This window comes from Ruditapes philippinarum, unplaced genomic scaffold (assembly GCF_026571515.1).
Source record: "Ruditapes philippinarum isolate M1 unplaced genomic scaffold, ASM2657151v2 ctg363_1_1_1_1, whole genome shotgun sequence".
NCBI classification, from domain to species: Eukaryota; Metazoa; Mollusca; class Bivalvia; order Venerida; family Veneridae; genus Ruditapes; species Ruditapes philippinarum.
In genome coordinates, this window is record NW_026851633.1 from 828449 (window position 1) to 852822 (window position 24374).

The 24374-nt window shown below is 32.4% G+C and overlaps 2 protein-coding genes across 2 annotated transcripts; both read left to right on the forward strand.

Annotated features, from left to right (window-relative positions):
* The first annotated feature begins 4932 nt into the window (after positions 1-4932).
* Positions 4933-7909, forward strand: LOC132724257 (uncharacterized). The gene is made up of 3 exons (XM_060709125.1): positions 4933-5080; positions 6520-6686; positions 7635-7909. The coding sequence occupies exons 1-3, from the start codon at positions 5023-5025 to the stop codon at positions 7854-7856; spliced, it is 447 nt and encodes a 148-aa protein (XP_060565108.1). The 5' UTR covers positions 4933-5022; the 3' UTR covers positions 7857-7909.
* A 2746-nt stretch (positions 7910-10655) lies between these two features.
* LOC132724357 (protein TRC8 homolog) lies at positions 10656-22754 on the forward strand. Its single transcript, XM_060709234.1, is given in 4 exon segments — positions 10656-10954; positions 18846-18970; positions 19984-20447; positions 20449-22754. Coding segments are annotated over 4 exon segments (1911 nt in total). The 5' UTR covers positions 10656-10785; the 3' UTR covers positions 21602-22754.
* The last annotated feature ends 1620 nt before the right edge of the window (positions 22755-24374 follow it).

Consider the following 24374-nt stretch of genomic DNA (forward strand, 5'->3'; position numbering starts at 1 on the left):
AAACCAAACATGTATTTTAGTTCATATACCTAATATAATACTTTCATGCATAAAGCCAACATATACTTTAGTTCATAAAGCCAATATGGACTTTAGTTAATAAAGCCAACGTGTACTTTAGTTCCTTTGCTTTTATTTAGAAGCTTGATATGTAAATTGAAATCCAATAAAAAAGATGAAAGTTATTTATTTTAGCAGGATTTTGATGTATGTCTTTTGAATATGTTGTTGATGTTTTTGTATATGTATACATTTATTTTACCATTTTTCAACTTTTTTTCCCATCAAAGTGCTTGTTACATGTATTATTTTAATATTATATAGTCATATTATATTGTTCATGATTTTCTATGAAGTTCACATTTTGATATCGTTGATAAATTAATGCAATATGTCTGCTAGGCCAGCCAACAGTTCTTGTGTTCATAGAGGAATTTTATTCAACTTGATAAAACTGCTACCTTCAGATATAATGATGTGGCAACAATGAAACTCATGTGTCTTACATCAAGGTCAATACCATATGTGATATCAAAAATGAACATAAGATGTCAAAAATACTTGTCAAAAGTCAAAAACAGGATTATGTCAAAGGTCAAATACAAAATGATTTCAAAGGTCAAATACAAATACAGAGTAGGATGAGCTGCTTTTAAGCATATCTCATTTAAGATATTCTAAAAATTGAAATAGTTTTTCTGAAGAATAACTAGATTATTTTAGCATTCAAAAGCTTTAATCATCAATAATGTTCATTTATGTTTTATATTCTGCTTTTCCCATATGTTGCCAAGATCATCTTAATTTATTATGCTATTTTTTTAGCTTTAAAAACTTATTTTTTTATACAGGCAATTAGAGTTGATGCTATATTATTGCCAAAATGATTGTGAATCATTATCTTGTAATATACTCATTTTCTTGTTGATTTACATTCACCATTATAATTATAATGTCGTAAAGTTATTCTCAGACTAAAGTCCTAAATAGTAATAATAATAATTCCATGTTTTTGCTCATTAATCAAAGATGACAGGCAAGCACCATTAGGTTAATGGTCTCCGACAAAATTATCTTGAAAATATACGTGAAGTACACATCTTGAAGAACATTTTGTCGAAGTTCATCAAATTTTAAATAAGTGACTAATTGATTTTTACCTAAAGCTGTCTCTTAAGGTTCACATTAAGGTTTTTATTCCGGTTTGGAATATATTTTATAGAACATAAAACAGACATAAAATAAGACAGTAATAAAAATATACAGTAAAGCCTCAGCTGAGTGACCCTCTATAGAGCAATTACCTCCTTACAACAATAGATTAAATTATTCCCAAGGATAAAACTTTACAACATACAATGTATTTAGCTTTTCTTGATCAAAATTATTGTTTCCCAAATGTACTTGCTCTGCAAAGATTGTACTGTACAATGTTAAATTACATTGTATGTCTAGTTATAGCTGCAAGTGCTGATATAGATACAAACATTACCATTATACAATAACTTGTTTTACAACTTATTTATATCAAACTTTATACTTTTTATATGTCAAACGATGTGTATGTAATGTTTCAAAATTATCAGTCAAAATTCCAGCATACGAGTATTATATATTTTGTATATATCAATAATACTTTGTATATATCACTTTCTTTGTTTTTTGTTTGAGATTTAAGAATAATTGAGTCTATTTATGTTTTCACTGTTCGGATTAGTTAAAGGGAGAACTTTTTTAACCCTTAATCTGCTTATCCATTTTGAATGGAATTTCCAGCTTCCTTTTTTGTAAACGTTCATCGTCAGTTTTGGGAATATCAAGATGAAAGTTTGAAGTTAATCAGATATATAAAGCCACATCAGACTAGCTCTATACTGGTGGTAAAGGTTAATCACTTTCAGTTCTAGCAGGTGAAAAGTTAGGGAATGTGTATGGTGAATATTTGAATGATAATATGAACATATGTGCTTTATACTTACAGTGAGTTATGATTGAATTGTCATGTGTCGAAAACTATGCTGTTTAAAATGGCTGATGCTGTGATAATGTATTTATAAATTTTTGAGATTATATTTTCTATTATTGTCTTGTGTTTTTCTTTTATGATGACATTTATTTGACCTGGGAACACTTATATGTTTTATATGTCTTCTCAGATTTGGAAAAAAACACAGTAGTAAGTGACGTTAGAAATGACATTTATATTAAAGGCCAGTAACTCCTTCATGACTCTAGTTACTTCCCCTGACATTGGAAGTGTCTCCTGTTGAAAATACTGTTTCAAACAAAGTCATATAAAATATAGCTGATTGAGAGCCAAAATCGTGCATGTAAATTTGCCCAAGTTGTTTTTCTTTTTTTTTTCTCAATAGAAGTTAAGATAACAAGAATGATAAGATTGTACAAACAAATTTTATATAGACCCTTAATCACATAGTCAGATATAAGACGGTCCTTTACAAACTTACACTCAATAAATGTTGTAGCAGCTCTCCACAAATTACTAGTATATTTTTCTTAGATTTTATATCATCTGATCTGTCCGTCTGTCCATTTTTACTCCCCATTTAATTCATTGTCCATAAACCTAGTTCAGAGCAGGGTCTTTCAAATTCTATTTGAAAGACCCTGTTCAGAGAGACAAAATATCATATCAATGATTACTAAACCATTTCTGTATCAAAGACGTAGCACAGAATCAGATTTAAAGTATAAACATCCTTTGCCGAATTTGAGGAGGGGATTATATAATGCAATAAATGAATTGACTTGATACAGTTGAACGCTAACTACTGCGCATGACAGTTCATATGTACGCATGCTACTCTTGTATATAAAAATTAAGGACCTTTAAAATGAATGTTACTGACAGGAGTAGTCTTATTACAGGAAATAACTACGTTTAATTTAAACATACATTTAATTGTGATAAATATTTCTTCATTGACAACAATCGGCGCCTGATCGATTTCTCTAGAACTTATATGAAATCATTCCGCCTAACCGGCGTTCCACGGCAGTTGTCATTCAATTTTAAATTGATTTTTATAAAAATCATGAGTATAATTTTCTCTATTTTGATTTGTTTGTACAATAGATAAATATTCTTTCCCTCATTCAATAAACCTGTTTTTGTCATGACATCGTCGCGAATATTACATATAACAAACTTATATAGAGCTGTAAGAAAGACCAAAATTTTAATTTGGCAAAATAGACTCACTGAAATAATTTGATTTAATAATTTGTCACATAGTGTGACAATATCAAATAAATCCGCTCTGAAACAATAATTTCATTGTTCGTACGTTCTTCGCATAAAAGTACATTTGTAACTGTTTTCTTTCTCCGGTCCTGATTTACTTGAGAAAATTGAAGCAAGTATACTTCCTTAACATGTTCTGTACTAAATTCTTGCTTTGGATAAATAGGTAACGCCAATCAGAAAATAGTGTATTGCAATCAATAACGTTTTATGTTACAGCATTTTCCCATCATTAAAACCGGAAAACATCTCGGACGTAAGTGAAATGTTCGCAATAAGCTTTTGCTGTAAAACTGCGCGTATCAAGTGGCCGATACGGGAAAATCAATCACGGTTTCTATTATTCCTGATAATGGAAGTCATTGATTCTTATTTACCTGAAAATGGAAAGCACTTGTAAAAACAATATAAAAAATAAACTTGAACTGCAGTGTGCGTTGTCACGGACTTTCTGCAACCATTCACTGTATGTTATCTGGTACGCGGATGAAATAAGAAAAGAAAAATGGATGGATAGACACGAATAGACATGATCATGTTGATTGCAGGTGAATTAAAGAACAGGCTTGAAAACGAAATGATTGAAAGAACACACCAAGTGAAAATGCTACGCAGACAAAACGCAAAAGCACAAATGGCGAAAACTTAATTCGGAACACGCGCAAAACGTGCAATTATAGAAACATATTCGAATCATTGTAGTACTATTAATTTAGCGATGAAGCGGCTTTTAGAATGAGCTTAATTGTAAATGGAAATTTAAATTCTGCTCATATTCTATAATAAAGAACGTTGATATTTAGTCATGATATTTAAAAATCCTGAGTACAGTTACACTTATGTGCTACATAAACGATTCATATGTAATATATCAATGTTCTCTGTTGTTTTGTTTTTTTTGCATAAATGATATTTGTGCTCCTTTTTTCGACCATGCATTGTCGCAACAGCACTTATTATTCATGAGTGTACATAACACAAATTTATAAACATATGCGGTCGTCTGAAGTTAGTTGATTTTTCTTTAAAGTTGATGAAATAGCAATATTTGTACATTTAATGTTAATATGAACAAAAATTTGATGAACTTCGACAAAATGTTCTTGAAAACGTGTTTTAATATGGACAAATAATGTTTACAACTTAAAGAAAGAATTCGGTATATTGTTCGATATAATTTAAGCTTCACCTTTTTCCCAGTGTAGCACAACTCTTAACACAAAATTAATAATAATGAAAAATAGACAAACGATTTATATACTGATTTATTGTAACCGCAATTACCTATAGCAATTAGCCTCCAGAATTTTCATGAAAATTTTGAAAATGTATTTAAAAGTAAAATATTGTGATTTGAACAAAAAAATAATTTACACATTACCAACGGTACGTTCATTCTATGTAAATTACCAAAAGAGGTCAATATATGCAATAATAGTCCTAACTAGAAATGTAGTGATAAATCCTGCTAAATCAGACATATTAATCACACATAGAATGAAAATTATTACATGAACCTTTAATCACTTTACTTTTCTTACAATCTTAACACATTTTTCACAAGTTTGATTATTATTTGAAATATTTCGGCTCATATGGAGGCATGCATCTTTTAGGTATCCGAGCATTAAGTATTGATTTATTCACTCTGATATTAAAACTGAGTACTGCGTTCACAAGGGTGGTGTTTAGGGCAATGTTTGACAGTGAAATGAAAAATTAGACAGAATGTTTGTATTGCATAACAAAATGGAAGAATGAAAACTACAAAGCATGTTTATATAGTATTGCTATGGATACTTCAGACTTTCACAGGTGAGGACTACTTTATTTTATGGAAAAAATCGTATATCATTTGTACTTTATTTTATGGAAAAAATCGTATATCATTTGTACTTTATTTTATGGAAAAAATCGTATATCATTTGTACTTTATTTTATGGAAAAATTCATATTGACAGCTACTACTCATTAGCACCTTATAATATGCACGGTTTCATTTCCTAAAAAAATTTGAGTTCTTCAAAAAAAAATATTCCAACAATAAAAAAGTCAATTGAAAAATTCACATTGTAATACAAATGTACTTCAATAACAAAAATACCGGTTTTTTTTTGTTGTTGTTTTATTATTATTTATTGTTTATTTATTTGTGATTTTTGCGTGAGGAAGGGAAAACTTCAAATTATGAAAAAGGCACGACCAGTTTTTTTTATTCATTTCTCTTTATTTTCTCTTAAGTAAGTGAAATCTATTTTTAAGTATTCTATCGTACAGATTTTTTATATATTACAAAATAAAAGACTACATATTTTATATAGATTAAAAATATTAAAATGTGTACAGCGTTATACAGATAAACATTTAGTTGTATGAAGGGGCGTGAAAAAGTTTAGGACTTCTTTTACATATTCTTACTTAAAGCAACAATTTAAAAAAATGCAATACCAGTTTCTTAATTCTTTTTCATTGCGACATACATGTAGTAAAAAAAAATTTCCAGATAATAACATTGCATAGATTTTGTATAGATAATAGAATCAGAGACATGTAGATAAATGTTTGATGATAAAATATGATAAAGAGTTTTAAAACAATTTCTTTCGCCTTATTTTGCACATATATTTATTGTACATTGGGAAAAGATTTTAATAAGCATTAGGTTGCTTCAAGTCTTATTCTTTTCTTGTAATGATTGTAAATATCATGTATGTAAATATGTTTATGTGACGAATAAAATATGTTTAACCCAAAGATTTCCAAAGAATTTTACATATTTTAATTAAAAATGGTTTGGCCCAAAGTGGGCACCTTTTCCATACATTTTTCATGTACAAATACATGTGTACGTATTAATAAAAAAAATATCATTTGGATATTCTTATGATGTATTGCTTGTAAAAGATGTTTATAAAGTTCCAAGTGATTTATAATGATATGATGAATACATGTAATAACATTTTGTTGCCGTATAAATATATGTAATGTCTGATAGCTCACACTTGCCAAACAACATTTACATATAATTCTACCGTGGTTTGTTATGTTTGATAGTAAATACTTTCAAAATAATTATTTATTGTATTATAGACCTTCCATTATAGACCTATTTACTTTATGGAGTACTCTTCATTATAGTCTCATATATTAAATCATGATAAAAATGACACTGCCCAGGAACCTAAAATGCAACAATTAACGTTTTCCAATATTTTCTTGACAAATTTTTTTAATGATGCTATTTTCTTTTTCAGATCTAAGAACCACGAATGCTGCCACGACACCAACAAGTATCACGAATTTATCGTGTTATGATTGTAGTGAGTCGTTTAAATATATCTGGGAACCTTATACAGCATGCCAGTATTACCCACAGAGTACCCCGCTCCGCCCCTGTCTTGGTGTCGAGAGGTATTGCAAGGTAAGCAGTGTCACCTATTTCACTAACATATTTACAGTCAGGCAGAAAACTATAGTGGCTGATTTGTGCTCTGTCGTATTTTCGCTTCGCGGGGCACCGAACGAAAACACGAAAATATGTCAAAATTACCCGCCGACATTGTCAACATTTTAATTGTCGTGGGCGCAAAGGCGGAAACACTATAATGCGACAAAGTCACCTCTTTGTCGTACTTTAATTAACTCCGCAGGGCGCAAGTTGAAAGCACGATTTATCGCGGGGCACCGAACGAAAACACGAAAATATGTCAAAATTACCCGCCGACATTGTCAACATTTTAATTGTCGTGGGCGCAAAGGCGGAAACACTATAATGCGACAAAGTCACCTCTTTGTCGTACTTTAATTAACTCCGCAGGGCGCAAGTTGAAAGCACGATTTATCGACAATCACCACTTATAGTCGTATTGATCATATTTTCGCCAAAATGTTGACAATATCGTGTTTTCGATTTGCGCCCCGCGGAGCGAAAATACGACATGGCACAAATCAGCCACCATAGAAAACCGAAAAAGCTACTCCGGTGATTATTTTAAGCATGAACGTACACTTGTCTACAACCAGCGACCTCTTATAAGCCATATACAAGGTCAATCAATGAAAATTTGAAGAAGAAAAATATTTGAATGAATATAAAATACTTTATCTAACACAATGATTCAACTTTCAAAAGCTATACCTACTAATCTCTAAGTCAGGGATGACGCTAATAAAAATCTGAAACTGTATTGTTTAAAGCATTAGTTAGAAATAACACGGTAATAAGGTATTAATTTATCCGCATGTTGAGTTTTAACCACTGGAAAAATATTATTGCTTAAAAGTTAACCGACGGATAGAAAAAAAACCCATAAAAACTAGGACTATTTCTATACATGAACGTACACTAGTCTTGTATATTTGTTAACAGGTAGAACGTGTCACCTATAAATCTGTGACTGTGAGCATCACCAGAAGTTGTACTCAACAATGCTGGCATGGATGTTACGCTTCCGGGTTCGGACTTACAAAACTAAAATGTACATCATGTTGCCTGGAGGCAGGGTGTAATGTTGGGGATGCTGCAGACAACATAGTACCCGGAATATATTTGATATTTGCTACTTTATCTCTGTTTTTAATAATACTTTGAAATTCCTGAAAGCTGATGTAATTGCATAATAAAAAATAAAGTTATAATAATAATGATAACAGTCTGTTTGTTACAGAAAGATTGCATATCTTTATATTTTATATAATACTGCACGTTTGTAACGGCTCGAGTTCTATTTCCAAAGGGCCATATAACCTGTGAAAATCTTTTTAACTAATAATTTAACTTTATCTCGATTTTTAATTTACATGTAATACATATATATCTTTTCAATCATATTTAGATGAATAAATTATGTTAAAAACAGAAGCGAGTATCTTCAATTTAACCACATTGTAGTTGCAATGATATTGGCAATTGCCGCATTCTCTAGACCAGAGAATAAACGAATTAATTGTTTATATTTATTTAAAAACCTTGTGTGTATAGCAACAGAATTGATTTTGTTCTCAGGACATTATTTATCTTTGAGCTCATTCTTTTCTTGTAAACAGCTATCACATCCGAATTGAACATTCATAGCTTCGTATTGAGACATCTTTGTCTTAAAATACTTCTCTATTTTTTACTCTCCCATGAACATTTCAAATACTATTGATTATGATTTTTATAGTGTCTTGCTGTATAAAACCATTATATTAACTTGTTTTATGTCTGAACTTTAATTGGAAAAAAAATGAATAAACAATAAAAATGGAACCGTGTCACGTGTTCCCGATCACCTCTGCGACAAAACTAGAGAACCTGTCGGCGTCATACATTATGTTTATTGATCTTTAGATCAAATACAAACAATTAGCTATTTGCAAATGTCTGATGCATGATGTGTTCTTCAACTTTAAAATGAACGCAAATTATCGATTTTGTAAATTATAACAAAAATAGGGTGGTCGGCCAATTCCGGACCACACCGGGTCCATTAAGCACAAGATATACAGCAACATAACATGCAGAATTTGTGTAATGAGTTTTTTCATGATTTAAATTTGTAACAATTATACAATATTTACATCATTATTATTTATTTTTTTATAAATTTCCCTTTTTTTAATTTTAAGAGATATCAGAGAATAATTAAGTGGAACGGATATTAAAGGGACTCAACTAAGGTTTTTTTTTAAATGGCGGGACTGGAAATATTTTTACCGAGATTTATGTATCATTTCATGTCAGTCTGGGTGCAAATTTTCAGATCATTCCCTCAGTCAGTGTTTTCAGAATCATCATTTTTAATGTGCAAAATGATCACAAAATGAAAAGCTTTGCAACACTAACAATGGAATCACCAATTAACACAACTTTTATTTTTGCTTTCCAAACACCGGACATAACACAGTAGACCATGTTTGGTATTGTTATAACAATTTACAAAATTCCATTTATCATTTAGCCAGTAACCACTTGATATACGGTCCGTCCATTATAATGGCGCTGGGCGATGACTGCACGAAATCTTCCTCATTTCTTTATGAATTCTGGAACCTTTAACAATAATCCCATATCCACTTTTTTGTACCATGTCTTCTTGGGGCTTCATACTGTTATAAAAGGGACCATAGACAAATGATTTGATGTCTGAAGGTTCATGCTGTTTTTTCGGGTCTCTTCACAAAACCAGGGCATGCCGGTATTAAGGCTGCTTAATTGCAAAGTTTTTCTGTATCCAAAAATCATTTCGCTTGTCCCATACGCAGTAAATTCACAAGTGAGATTTGTTTGGAATGTTCCCCTTATTCCCCCACGATTTTGCAAAGTAAATGCTCAAATTGTCCCAAATTTGATAACTTACTTAGATGAGTATCCTCAACCCCTACCAACATGGTTTTCGGTCTAAACGTACATATAAAATGCCAAATCTCAATTGCTGAGTTTATCCCAAGAAGTATTTGACAATCTTGACGAAGGACAGCAGACAGGTGTTATTGTGATGGATTTCTCAAAAATCTTTAAAAAGTTGACCATCACATGATAGTCCACAAACTTAAGAATATGGATGTCAAGCGGTAATTATAAGTTTACATCTCGATCAGGTCATTTCTGAGCAACCGCAGCCAAAAGGTTATCGTTGAAGGCCACATCTCAGACGAATTGTCAATGTTATCCGGTGTCACCCAGGGCCCAGTCATTAAATCCTGTTTGTTCCTGACGTATATCAATGTCCTGCCAGAAACGATCAAAAGTAAAACAATGTTATTTGCAGATGACACTACATACGACTTTACATATGACAATCAATAGACATTAAGAACGATCAGATTACGAAATGACCTTATAAAACATGAAATAGGGAACGGGACTGAGTTATGGAGTTCAACCAAGACAAGTGCGAGATGCAAAGGAACCTTAATTAGCATCTTCCCTTATATACCCTTAATAATGAAATATTAAAATATGCTGAAACTGCAAATTTTATACCTTTGAGTTACCAACTCTAAATATTTAATCTGGGCCCAGTTGACACCTCCAAGACAAAAAGAAAAACTCTTTAAGATTCATCCAGAGAAACATTAAAACCCGAAGTAGAGAAATCAGAACGTTAGCATTAGCCTATGTACCCTTGGAACAAAACAGGACGTTTCGGCCCCAAATTAAATCGGCCCCTGTGCAAAATATGTACATAGATCTATGTAACCATGTGAAATGATTCCCAAAGCAGTGAGACTCAGACGAGATGTTAGAAAATCTTAAATGGCTTTCCCAGAAAGCTGCAATCCTAAAAAAAATCATCTGTCGACAAAAACAACACGAACATTTAGTGTAATATGGCCTACTTTGAAACAAAATTTAGCATATTGATACCACATAGCAATTATTACAAAGAGTGAAATTTACGGATCACCACTTATAACTACAACTTCCGGTTTCATGGTGTTCCATCCAAATAACATAAAACCCATTTTTCTCATAATTTAGCTGAATTAATTTTAAAATGCATTAGCTAATAATTGAATTAAAAGACCAGTATACAATGTCTTGGCCAGGGAGACTTGAAACGGCGCTGAGTGTTATCTTGCGCGTCCCGCCCCTGTTTCTGCTCGATAGTGTGTTGAACAAGTCTTTCCTGGCCTTCATATTTCCGTATGATCCTTCTATGTCTTGGCAACAGTTCATATCATGGTTTATTTTTATGGCTTTTGGTAAGTTGAATATTGTAGTAGTTGGTTATTTTTAGTCTCGTGGGACCTCAGGAGTGACAGCCAGTTGTCTAACCAACAGAGCTATCTCGCCACCGCAAACTAGTCAAATCGGCCCCAAAATTAGTCAAATCGGCCTCAAAATTAGTCAAATCGGCCACACAACAATTTCTTAATGTGGAATCGGCCCCAAAAGTAGTCAAATCGGCCTCAAAACTAGTCAAATCGGCCCTAAAGTTATTTTTGTGACTAACAGCTATAAATATTTAAAAATAATGGTGAATTAGAGTCGAGTCGGCTAATTCCGTACGGCAGGCTTATTTCGTACGCTGACTTGTTTGACCCTCTTCGGTCAATAATGTTGTTTACTCGGTGTTTCGGCGACGTATATTATCATGAAGAGTTGCTTTAGTAATAAACGAGCGTTTAACTATCGTGATTTATATGCCTACGTCACCAAAAAATTTGATTGGTTGAGGCACTCATTGGCGCGAAAATTTAACCGCTTTCAGTCTCCACGGCTTCGACTCAAGGGCGAATTTTTCACTGTTGTGTAAACGTGTTATCCCGCTTTCTTCAACATCAAACATCATTATAAGGTTGGAAAATTTCATACGTCATTATCATTTCTTTCAGAAAATTAAACTGTTACGACGATAAAAATAAGATATTTGTCATAAAAAGAGAAATAAAAAGTGTACGAAATTACCCTCATGATTAATTTTAGCTGAAAGCCCAAGCGTATAATTCCGTACACATGTAATTTGGATTTTGTAGCCATAAACAACCGAATGCAGAGTTGAATTATATTTAGAACCTATTTTATTATTATTATTTTTTTACATTAGATTTCTTAATCTGTATTCTTACGTTTTCCTAATCTTTTTTTTTATTTCAGACAGATGGATAGATCTAGTTTTATGGTTCCAAAAATGATGTTTCGTCGAGAAATAGGCACTAATGTCTGCCTGATATCATTTATTGAGACTGTTTTGGAATATTTGTATCTTAATGAAATATTGTATGACCATTCTCTAATATTTCAAGCTTATACAGAACTTATAAAACTATGCAGAAAAAGTATCAGCAATAAAATTATTATTGCTGCTATGTATTCGGACATGTACCCCGAAGAACGTAGTATTGTCACTCTTTGCAGACGGGTCGGATGGAAGATTGAAAACTGGGAGTTGCTCAGATTAAGTGATGAAATTCGGAAGGACACAATTTAAAATTTATGTTAATATTTGCTAAAATTAAATATCAGTCTCTATTTTGTTTGTCTTTTTTTCACTTCACAACCTATGATGCCAAAATACTCAAAAAAAGATCTGCTTGATGCAGTTAATGCGGTGAGAAATGTGAACCTTACATATAGGAAAGCATCAGTCAAATATAATGTACCCGTAATGACCATCCAAAATCCTGTGAGTGGTCAAGTTGATGACCACTCACACGCTGGCAGACCTACTGTAATACCTGAGGAGATAGAAAGGGAGTTAGTCGAGCAGATTAAAAAAGCTGGAAATATGGTTTGTGAAAAGTTAACCCCGATGTTGTACTGTTATATTTAATTTCGGTTATAGATCTAATTATGTTGAAGGCATTGTTGAATTTTTATTTGTTTTCCACTTTGGTAACGTTAAAATATTTGTTAATGTTACTTTTCTAATACCTAATAATAATGCTAATACCTTAATTATGCAGCCATAGAAAGCTCTAACACAAGTCTTAACCCAGTTTACGCAGGCCATCATGTACATTACACACACATCGATGCATCATGCTTGCTACGTCACTTGATACCTGTACTGTATACATGTTAACTGTGTAATTGAGATAGAGGTGTGTAGACTTTGTTTGCTACTGGATTATAATTGGACTTAATTATTTTGGCCCTCTGGGTGTTATGACAGGTATTATTTATCTGATTAACAGACAATAAAAAGGTGTGAAAGTCTTTTACATCAGACCAAACACTGCATTGGGACCAGACAATTAGGGTAGCTTGTCACATATGACAGGGAGTCGTTTAATTCAGACCATTTATATAGGAAAATACGTTGGGAGTACTGAAACAAGGTCGGATAAGACAGGGAGTCGTTTAAATCAGGGGGTCGCTTAGGCAGTCTCAACTGTACTTTATAATTTTCCGATTTGAGTAAATGTGTTACGATTCCTTTGAAATACTGCAATTATATTTAACACAAAAAAAACAGTGTGTAGTTTCAAACACTAAATTGGTAAAATAGCTCTATAACATAAACATTCTTTAAACTTTAAAAAATTACTTCCTAGGGGTTTGGCATTACCAGACGGATGCTTCAGGTGAAAGTTGGCAGAATAGTGAGAAGGCTAGGTGTCAAAACACCATTCAAAAGCGGCGTTCCTGGGAAGGACTGGGTTGCTGGGTTTCTTAGACGCAATGAGGATGTAAGACTGAGGACACCTCAAGCATTATCCACTGTCAGAGCCAAATTGCTAAATGACACTGTTACAAATAATTTTTTTCAAGATTTAAATTTGTTAGTTAATCAACTAGGTCTGGCAGAAAAGCCTAAACAAATATGGAATATAGATGAAAGTAGTGTGCCTCTTTTGCACAAACCTTCCCGAGTGCTTGCCCAGAAAGGAATAAAAAACTTGCCCGGTCATTTCGGAAACAACAGGGAAAATATTTCTGTACTGGCATGTATAAATGCTGCTGGGGGCGAAGTACCACCTAAGATAATTGTCAAAGGAAAAACGTATAAAAGTCTCCTTGCGTATAATACAGAAAATGGAGTCCCTGGTAGCATTTATACATACCAAGAAAGAGCCTGGATGGAGGATGCTCTCGGGGAAGTTTGGTTTAAGGGGCACTTTCTTAAACATTGCGGACCGGAGAGACCTAAGCTGATTATATTAGATTCCCATTCTTCTCATGAAACCTTAGGGTTCATAGAAGCTGCCATTGAAAATAATATTTCTCTTCTTGCATTTCCTCCACATACCACTCAGTGGTTGTGCCCTCTAGACAAAATGGTGTTTGGTCCGCTTTCGAGAGCATACTCGAGAGAATGTACGGAATTCATGGCCTCCAGTCCGAATAACATTGTTAATAAATGGGAATGGCCAAGGCTATTAAGGTTGGCACACGTTAGTGCCTTTACGGCAGGCAATATTGTAAATGGTTTCCGTAAGTGTGGCATTTACCCTATTAACCGCAATGCGCTACCTTCAACTGCAACAATGCCATCTCAACCCTTTGACATAGTGCGGCCATGCGAAACACAAAATACCGTTTCAAGTTCACCTGTCAGAGAGGAATCTCAGGCTATTAATAACGATAGCATTACAGTCCAAGTCGATTCGAACTGCCACCTTCTCAGTGAACAAGAATTAATTAACTTAGTTTTGTCTGGAGAATACCCATGCAGCGTTAACCCTGCTACGGGAGATTTAGAATTACAGATTGAGGTTTCAAATAATATTTCCCCTGTTTTACCATTGGTAAACGAGTCTAATTGCATAACTCCTACGTCATCTGCACATACCAGTTATCCTTCAATACAAGAATGGTCAGCTGGTGTCAGCTCTGCTTTTGAGCTGCCCCAGTCAGACAGAAAACTATCTCCCAAATTTAATGCAAGAAAATTAACAAGCCATAGAATTCTTACGTCAAATGCTATTGTTGAAATAAAACGTGAGGAAAAAGAAAGAAAAGACAAAATAAAGGAAGAAAAAGAGGAAAGAAAAAGAGTAAAATTGCTTAAGGAAGAAAATAAGAAAAACAAAGTTGTCAAATCGGATAAAAAAACGAAATAATTTAAGTATGTTATTTCAGAAATCAGAAATAAAATTAAACAGAATGTTAACGTCACTATTGTATTGAGTTAAAATACATGTTATATACTGTATATGTAGATCTACATTAAAATGGCTAATTATTATGAGATAGAATGTCTTTATCTTTACTTCTTTCATGAAAACAACTGGTTGTTTAGTCATATCAATATACACATGTGATTAAAATACATACCTGGTGGAAAAGCCCTATATAATGTACACAAGCATATTTATTTATAACTGCAGGAATACCAATAAAATGTTTTAAGAAATATAGATTTATTATTATTCAACTATTTTATGTAAAGCGACTTATTAAGCCATTTTACTTTATTAAAAACGTACGTGAATCGCCGAAAATATGTACGAATTTTCATGTACGAAATTACCCGACAGTGTACGGATTTACCCTACTTTGGCGTATCTTGTTTAAGTGCGTTGTACCAAATTTATCCAATCAAAAATCACTTTATGAACTAAATTAAACGAAGCATAACTGGTACCCGGTCTTAAATGTTTTTATATGCTCTTACTTATATTGAGTTAGTCAACAACGAAAAGCAACTGCATCCGGAACTGTACGGAATTAGCCGACTCGACTCTAATTGCCATAGCAAAATAAGTAAAAAATAAAATTTTATTTCTAAATTCAAATTTTTAAAAAAGAAGTTTTTGATTTAAATTATAGTTTATTGATAAAAAATAAATAGAGATGCAATGCTACTGGATTAACAAATGATGATGCAATTAACGGTAATTAAGTGTGAACAAAGTGCTACCTGATTAAACGTGACGGTACAAAATTATGTGTTGTTCAAACTTAATTTGATTTGTCGCGCATGAGTGGATACAGAACACACAGACAATATAGATATATATAACATAATATATGAATGTATAATTTGAGATTTAATTGATGACCATCATATATGTCACAGGGTGAGAAAAATGTGCAGCCTGACCGGGACTCGAACCCGGGACCCTCGGAATACCGTACCGCGGCTCTACCGACTGAGCTATCTGGCCGCTTACACATCTTCTCCCCTATATAGTGAACAGTTCTGAACTGTGACATATATAAGCGTAATTTCTCAAACTGTCCCCTTTATATATATATAAAAAAAAACTTTTGTATAATTATGTGAATATAACCGTTTGAATTTATTATAACATGATTTCTTGGTGCATGCATTATAATAAATAGACATGCATATGTATGTTGTGATATTCGTTGTGATGATGTGTGTTAAGCTCTAGTCAGAAATAAAGTATATATATTCTTTTCTATCATGATTATTTTGTCCGAAAAATACTAATTTATAGTGATATCCATCCAATTAAAGAGTGAGACGTTTAATCAAGTAGCATGTTGTTCACACTCGAGTGCTTCAAATTAGCTGTTTATTAGTTACACGTGTGAAAAACCTCATATGCCGCTTACAGTTAAACATTTATCATGTTTCATATGTTTATAGTACATTTAAACGTTATACTCAGACAATACATTTGATTATTATATATTTTGTTCTTGTTTTCTTTGTAATCCATGGCTTCTCATTTGGTATTCCCATCCACACAATTGTTTTTTATCAATATGCATGCAGCATTTAAAAAAAAAGAAAATGAAAAATGAATAAAGTAAATAAAAAAAATGAAATGGGGCCGATCTGACTTGAGGCCAATTTGACTATTTTGGGGCCGATTCGACTTGGGGCCGATCTGACTTGGGGCCGATTTGACTGTAAATCCTCGCCACCTATGTTTGTTCTGGGTCAGAATCTTGCTTCTGTAGAGATATTGCCCATACACAAAATAGCACAACATCTCATCAAGTAGCACAATAAGTTGGCCTAATCACCTGCGTTGATTGATTATGCCCACAAATAAAATCTAGGACATAACAGGACAAGCAACTAACATTACAGCTACATGTGATATCCCGGCGGGATAACAAAATCACAATATTTTTACCCTTGTCCCAATTCCCAATATCAGAGATTTCATTCCCCATATTTATCTTTCAGGCTAAAACATAAATGCATTTACACAAAAAAATCAATTATAGCACTTGTATATAAAATGTAAATTGTGCCTCTGATCATTGGTGTTAAACAGTATCTGTCCATAATCTGTATGATATCAGATTAAATATTGTGTTATTGTGCTTATTGACTGCAAGGTGACAAAATAAACAATTTAAAGGGATGAATACCCCTTTATTGTTGTTAGCCGAAGTTAATGAAAATAGCCGAAGTTAATGAAAATCTCACATGTTAAATAAGCATCTTGTGTCACCTTTCACTTTTTAGCTCGACTATACGAAGTATATGGAGAGCTGTCCTACTCGCCCCGGCGTCCGCGTCCAGATTTTAGATTAAAGTTTTGGTGCAGTAAAATATTTTTCACTATAACTTTGTCATTTCTTAAGGTATCAACTTCAAACTTCAAATATATGTTCCTTATCATCAACCACATCTTATGTGACAAGGTTCATAACTCTAGCACCAATATTTTCAGATTTATCTCCCCTTGAACTTAGAATTTTCCTTAAAAAATACTATTTTTTACTGATACTTCTTTATTTCTTAAGGGATCAACCTCATACTTCAAATATATGTACCTTATCATCATCCCCATCTTATGTGACAAGGTTCATAACTTAGAACCAATATTTTCAGATTTATCTCCCCTTAAACTTAGAATTTTCCTCAAAAAGTACTATTTCTTATTGTTTCTTCTTTATTTCTTAAGGGATCAACCTCATACTTCAGATATATGTACCTTATCATCATCCCCATCTTATGTGACAAGGTTCATAACTCATCCCCATCTTATGTGACAAGGTTCATAACTCTAGCACCAATATTTTCAGATTTATCTCCCCTTGAACTTAGAATTTTCCTCAAAAAATACTATTTTTTACTGTTTCTTCTTTATTTCTTAAGGGATCAACCTCATACTTCAAATATATTTACGTTATCATCATCCCCATCTAATGTGACAAGGTTCATAACTCTAGCACCAATATTTTTAGATTTATCTCCCTTTGAACTTAGAATTTTCCATACAAAATATTATTTTTTACTGTAACTTATTTATTTCTAAAGGGATCAACTTCATACTTCAAATATATTTACGTTATCATCATCCACATCTTATGTGACAAGGTTCATAACTCTAGCACCAATATTGCAAGAATTATCTCCCCATAAACTTAGATTTATTTACTAGAAAAATGTTATTTTTTATTTTAACTTTTTTATTTTTAAAGGTATCTACCTCAAACTTCAAATACTTATTCCTTATCATCAATTACATTTTATGTGACAATGTTCATAACTCTTGAAGCAATATTTACAGATTTATCTCTCTTTGAACTTAGGATTTTCTTTAAGAAATATAATAACTTCTTTATTTTTTAATCTATCTACTTCAAACTTCAAATATATATTTCTTATCATTACACAAATGTTGTGTGGCAAGGTCCATAACTCTAGCATGACTATTTCTAGAATTATTCCCCTTGATCTTGGAATTTATGTTAACAAATGTTATTTTTTTACTATAACTTAATACATAATTATACATAATTGATTTTTCTTTCATAGTTTTGTCCTCCTTTCTGCGTCCAGTATTTTATTAGTCGAGCTTCGCTGTCTCCTGTGACAGCTCTTGTTTAAAAGGTTTACAATTTACACGCTGTAATTTGGTCTATTTTTTGGCAAAAAAATTGACCATGCTACATAACAATTGCTGTAAATTTACATGTATGAATTTGTCAAATATTGTGCATATAATAAAGTCGGCACTGACTTTGATGTTCTTTTATTTGTGCTATTTGAATAAAATATTAGAAACATGTACATCTGTAAATTGTCTTTCATTTGAGCCTGAACATGCTTAATAAATATTACTTTGAACTCCAAATTCACTAGACACTACTGTGATAGTTCTAAATCTTGCTTACCTGGTTTTGTGGGCATTGCCATGTTTTTTGTTAGACGTGATTTTCTTACAGTGCTTAAAATTTGATTCATAGAATAATTTATAATTTAATATATTTCAGTATTCCTAATTGGTCTGATTATGTTTGTAATGTCGATTCGTCAGCTTCTGAGGATCTACAGTTATGTTGTGAATATTGTTGTCCTAGGTTTGTCATACTGGTGGAACCATAGCTTTATTATTGAGGTAAGCACATACCTTCATTTCTCAACTAATACTGTATAATTGCATTCTATTATTGAGTGAATCACATTGTAAATATAAGACGATAATCATAATAATAGGATATTAATCCATTTTGTACAATTTTGCTTCTGAAAAATAATGTGTGTTATAAATTAAAAAGTACAAATTCTAAGAAATATGGATGGTTAACAATATTGCAGAATTACTCCTTTGAAATTTTTGAATATGCTTTTTAATTTCTAGGGCAGGAAGGAAATTTTTCTTTGGTTTTATTAGTGCTTTGATTTCATCTTTGTTTTGGTTGATGGCTCTACAACTACAAGTGTTGAGAACTCTCCTTTAAACAGGTCACAAAAATGTGAAAGAGCCTATGCATAGTATGGATGAATAGGTTGATAGTCAGCTGTGACACTTAGTTGAAATTCAAATTCATTCTGACAATAGGTTAAAATATTTTCTGCTCTTGCCCTTATTCTATAAATTGCTTATTCAACTGTCTTTACTTTGAATTGTTGCATTCTTTCAAGAGTCTTTAGGGGTAACCGTATTGTTGTAGGTTGTTTGTTGGCAATATAGAGCCAAGTCAGCATAAACAATGGTGCTGTCTGACCAGGCTCTATACTGTTGTCTAATTAATCTTAACTTTTCATCTTGATTTTATAATATATAACATTATTTTGAAGATACTTAAATATGATGTTTGAAAACACAAATAATTACATGTACTATACATTCTCTTTTTAAAAATGTAAATTAAATAAACATATTTTGTGTACACACACAGAGAAGTATGATAAGCATATAAAAAGGACCACATTAACTTGACCAGTATTACTATTAGGGAATGCAGCTTCCCAAAACATATTTTATACATTCTCTTTAACAGAGCCTCCCTGTAATAATAATTATACTAATTGAATACAAGATGTTCTAGCCTATCATGTTCCCTAGAATAGATGTTAGTCTGTTGGTATAGGGATTTGAACACTGATCATTTGTTGTAATTATTTCAGGTACAAGACGAGGATGCTGTCATAGATGAGGAAAGCATTGCATTCCCTCGACGAGACTTGGTCTATAAATACTTTTTTGCTCAGTTCTTTCTGGCATGGCTATTTTATATGGCATGGGATATCCGCAGGTCGTCAGATGGCCTTAGTAACTTCACAAAAAGTGCAATGCAGACTGCTGTTCATTTGTCTTTCATATCACCTATAGTCGTAGATGGGTTGTTAAAAATTGGTTTCTACCGAGACTGGAGCCCAATATTTGCTATTATTTACCCAGTGATGCACATTTCACATGATATTCTTGACTCATTATCAAACGTGTACTTTTCTTGTAAACGAATGTACAATATTGTGAGAGTGACGGTCAGTGCAATAGGAATTCAGGCGTTTATTGAGGATCAGTGGATGCGACTCCATGTTCCAAAAGTTCTTAGAATTTTTTTCGTCACCAGGGTCTCGTATCAGCTGACAGTTTATGTTAGCGCGATATATTATGATACTCCTCCGAAAATGCATTTTGAAAATATTACTGAAGAGTACAAGATTTAGAATTTTTAAAACTTATTTTCAAAAAATTATTGGTAAAAAAAACTGCGAGACAATTTGGGTTTTTCTTCTTTGGAACAAAAAAGGGTTTTTTTTCATTTTTGCCCCCATTACAAATTTTTTTTAAATTATGGGTTTTTGTGTAGGGGCAGATACTGAAGAAGATAGGAACATGGGAACTGTGTCGGCCATTTTGTTTTTTCTGCTGGCGCTACAGACTGGATTAACAGGTCTGGAACCAGTCAAAAGACTTGTACGCTTGTACCGTAACTTTGCCCTGTTGTCCGCAGCTATTTTACATTTTATTCATAGTATGGTTAATCCAATTTTACTTTCTCTCAGTGCATCTCACAGTACTTCAGTTAAAAAACATTTACGTGTGTTAGCAATGTGTGCAGTTCTTGTGATATATCCAATATGCCTTGTGACTTACCTATGGCAACACCACAGTGCTAGTCCCTGGCTTTTAGCAGTGACGGCATTTAGTATAGAGGTGATTATTAAAGTTATTGTTTCATTAATGGTGTACAGTTTATTTATGATTGATTCTTATAGAGACACATTTTGGGAAAAATTAGATGATTATATATATTATATACAGTCTACAGGCAACACTATAGAATTTCTGTTTGGAATATTTATGTTTTGTAACGGCGGCTGGATAATGATATTCGAGTCGGGAGGTGCTATACGAGCTGTAATGATGTGCGTTCATGCATACCTCAATATATTTGTTCAAGCCAAGGAAGGCTGGAAAGTATTTATTAAAAGGCGGACGGCTGTGAATAAAATTAATTCGTTACGTGAAGCAACAAAGGAAGAACTAGAAGCATTCAACGACGTTTGCGCGATATGTTATCAAGAATTAAAGACGGCTCGTGTGACGCGATGTAATCATTATTATCACAGTGTGTGTTTAAGGAAATGGCTGTATGTACAAGACAATTGTCCCCTGTGTCACGAGGTGTTGTACAAACCCCCAGGGGATCAAAACGGGGAGGCAAATACACAGACAATGGATGAGGCTAACCAAAACAATATACATAATGATAACAGAGAACCGCCGGATATGTAAATTCTGTGATATTTTTGTATATTTGCAAGCAAATCTTTGTATTTATTTGTTGATTTTGATGTTTATAATTTGATTTACATTCAAAAATATTCTATTCTGTTTGATAATGTCTTTTTTAATGATATAATTTTTTCAAGATTAAACTAGGTATCCAGTTTACCCTTACCATACTTATTTCTTATGTTGAGCTTGACCTGATTTTGAATTAGGAATGTTTCTATTTCTGGTATGAAAATGTTAACATGTTAAAAAAACAGCTGAATAAAGCCCTGTCGAAATGCTTCAATATGCATACTGGCTTGGCTCTAATCTGATGGGTTCGGCATTTTATCATTGCTGCTGAAATCATTGTAGATACTGGCACAAATTTTGTATACAAGTTTTAAACCATGATTATTTGTATTCCAGTTCTGTCTGTAAATCTCAATTTTGTAGATCAAGAAATAGAATAATCTACATGTTTGTAAAACCAGTCATTTTCATTTACAAAACCATTAATGTTGATTGTTTTCAGTTTGATATTATGAGAAGTGGAATAATTCAGATACAGGGAAAAATACAGTTATTTTTATTAAAACCAATTATTTATTTATTTTCATTTTCTCTGTTTGTTATTGAGTGAAACAGAGATATTTTACTTTAAACAAGTGACAAAAATGAGTAAGTTGTGATAGAGGATATAATGATTATACTGGTTTTGTGTGTGTTTTTTTTTTTTATGAAAACATTAAATTTTTTAAGGTTTTTTTGTTTAAAAATGATCTCTATAATTGCAAGTGTGACTTTTCTATCAACACCTGGGCTATTGGCTATGGATTTGATAACCAGATGACTTTATTATTATATAATTTTATGTCAAGAAAATTCTTGAACATTTCTTACCTTTTCCTTTTCATTACAGTAGAGCTGTCATCGATAGAAACAATATTGATGTATCATCGATATTTTTCTATTGATCATTAATCGATACACATTTCAAAAGAACTGATAACTGACTTATTAAATAGATGTCTAGAAATTATGAAAATTCAGTATTATTCACCCAAAAGATATATAGAAGCAGCACTGCTGTAGTTACATAATGGAAATACATATATATTTCATAGCAATGATGACAATAAATGGTCTGGAAAAAAAATCATGCAATGGGCATTCATAAACAAGACACTGAATAGAAAATGTATATTGCTGAAATCATTTAAACAGGTATGAAAATGACAGACAAGTAATTACAGGTAATTATAGATAAATTGTTGATATTTGTCATCCAATATTGATATATTGTAGATATGCTTTGCACTGAATCAATGACAGCTCTACATTACAGAATAATTGATTATTATGAGGTAGTTAAATAACTTTTTGTAAATACTTGTCTGGTCAGTATGTGACACACATGTGGTATCTGGGTATCCAAGGTGAAGAGAATAGAAAAGTAAGATTTAGTCAAATTTTCAACTACAATTAATGTCCATGTAATGCAACTATCTGAAAGCCATGTAGATCATGTCATTTTATATTGGTGCTCATTTTTGTCTGTGTAGATTATCTGATGAAGTTTGAATGTTTTTTCCCTGATCTTTTTTTTACTAATAATAAATTACTAAAGTAATTTTGTCACAATTGTTTTTCTGAAGAGAAATAGCTATTGATCATAGATAATGTAAATTGTACAGAGTTTTTACATACACATTTACATGTTATTTCTTTCATATTCTTTTTTTTTTGTTTTTTTTTGTTCAATCAAAGTACATTGATAATCAGTATTTATTATTTGTATATATATCTACTATTAAAGGTAAATAAAAAAAATGTATAATTAATACAGTTAAATCTGCTGTAGTTTTATGTTCAACATATGTTGGTATGTCAGTAGTGATGCTTTAAAACAAGTGCTGTTTGTTGTATAAATTTGTAGTTAATATTAATACAAATAAAATTACCAGTTTTTTTTAATACCAGAAAAGTACTCAGTTATTACTGGAATTGATAAAAAAACTTCAAAGCTTTTTTTTTTACTGTTTTTTTTGTTCTTTTTTTTAGCTCACCTGAGCTTGCTCAGGGTGAGCTTTTAGGATCGGTGAATGTCCGTCGTCCGTCGTCCGTCGTCCGTCGTCCGTCCGGCCGTCCACAATTTCTTGTGAACACTCTAGCGGTCGCATTTTTGCCTCAATCATCATCAAACTTGGTCAGGATGCTTATCTAGTTGAAAGCTCGGATGAGTTCGAACATGGGTCATCTCGGATGAAAAACTAGGTCACAAGAGCTAAAAATAGAAAAACCTTGTGAACACTCTAGAGGTCACATTTTTGACCCAATCATCATCAAACTTGGTCAGGATGTTTGTCTAGGTGATAGCTCGGATGAGTTCCAACATGGGTCATCTCGGATGAAAAAGTAGGTCACAGGAGCTATAAATAGAAAAACCTTGTGAACACTCTAGTGGTCACATTTTTGAACCAATCATCATCAAACTTGGTCAGAATGCTTGTCTAGTCAATTGCTTGGATGAGTTCGAACATGGGTCATCTCTGATGAAAAACTAGGTCACAGGAGCTAAAAATAGAAAAAACCTTGTGAACACTCTAGTGGTCACATTTTTGACCCAATCATCATCAAACTTTGTCAGGATGCTTGTTTAGATAATAGCTCAGATGAGTTCGAATATGGGTCATCTCGGATGAAAAACTAGGTCACCGGAGCTATAAATAGAAAAACCTTGTTAACACTTTAGCGGTCACATTTTTTGCATCAATCATCATCAAACTTGATC

Coding starts and splice junctions, on each gene's coding strand:
- LOC132724257 (XM_060709125.1), top strand. CDS start 5,023: ATGAAAACTACAAAGCATGTTTATATAGTATTGCTATGGATACTTCAG. Junction 5,081..6,519: donor GATACTTCAGACTTTCACAG/GTGAGGACTACT, acceptor TTTCTTTTTCAG/ATCTAAGAACCACGAATGCT. Junction 6,687..7,634: donor GTGTCGAGAGGTATTGCAAG/GTAAGCAGTGTC, acceptor ATTTGTTAACAG/GTAGAACGTGTCACCTATAA.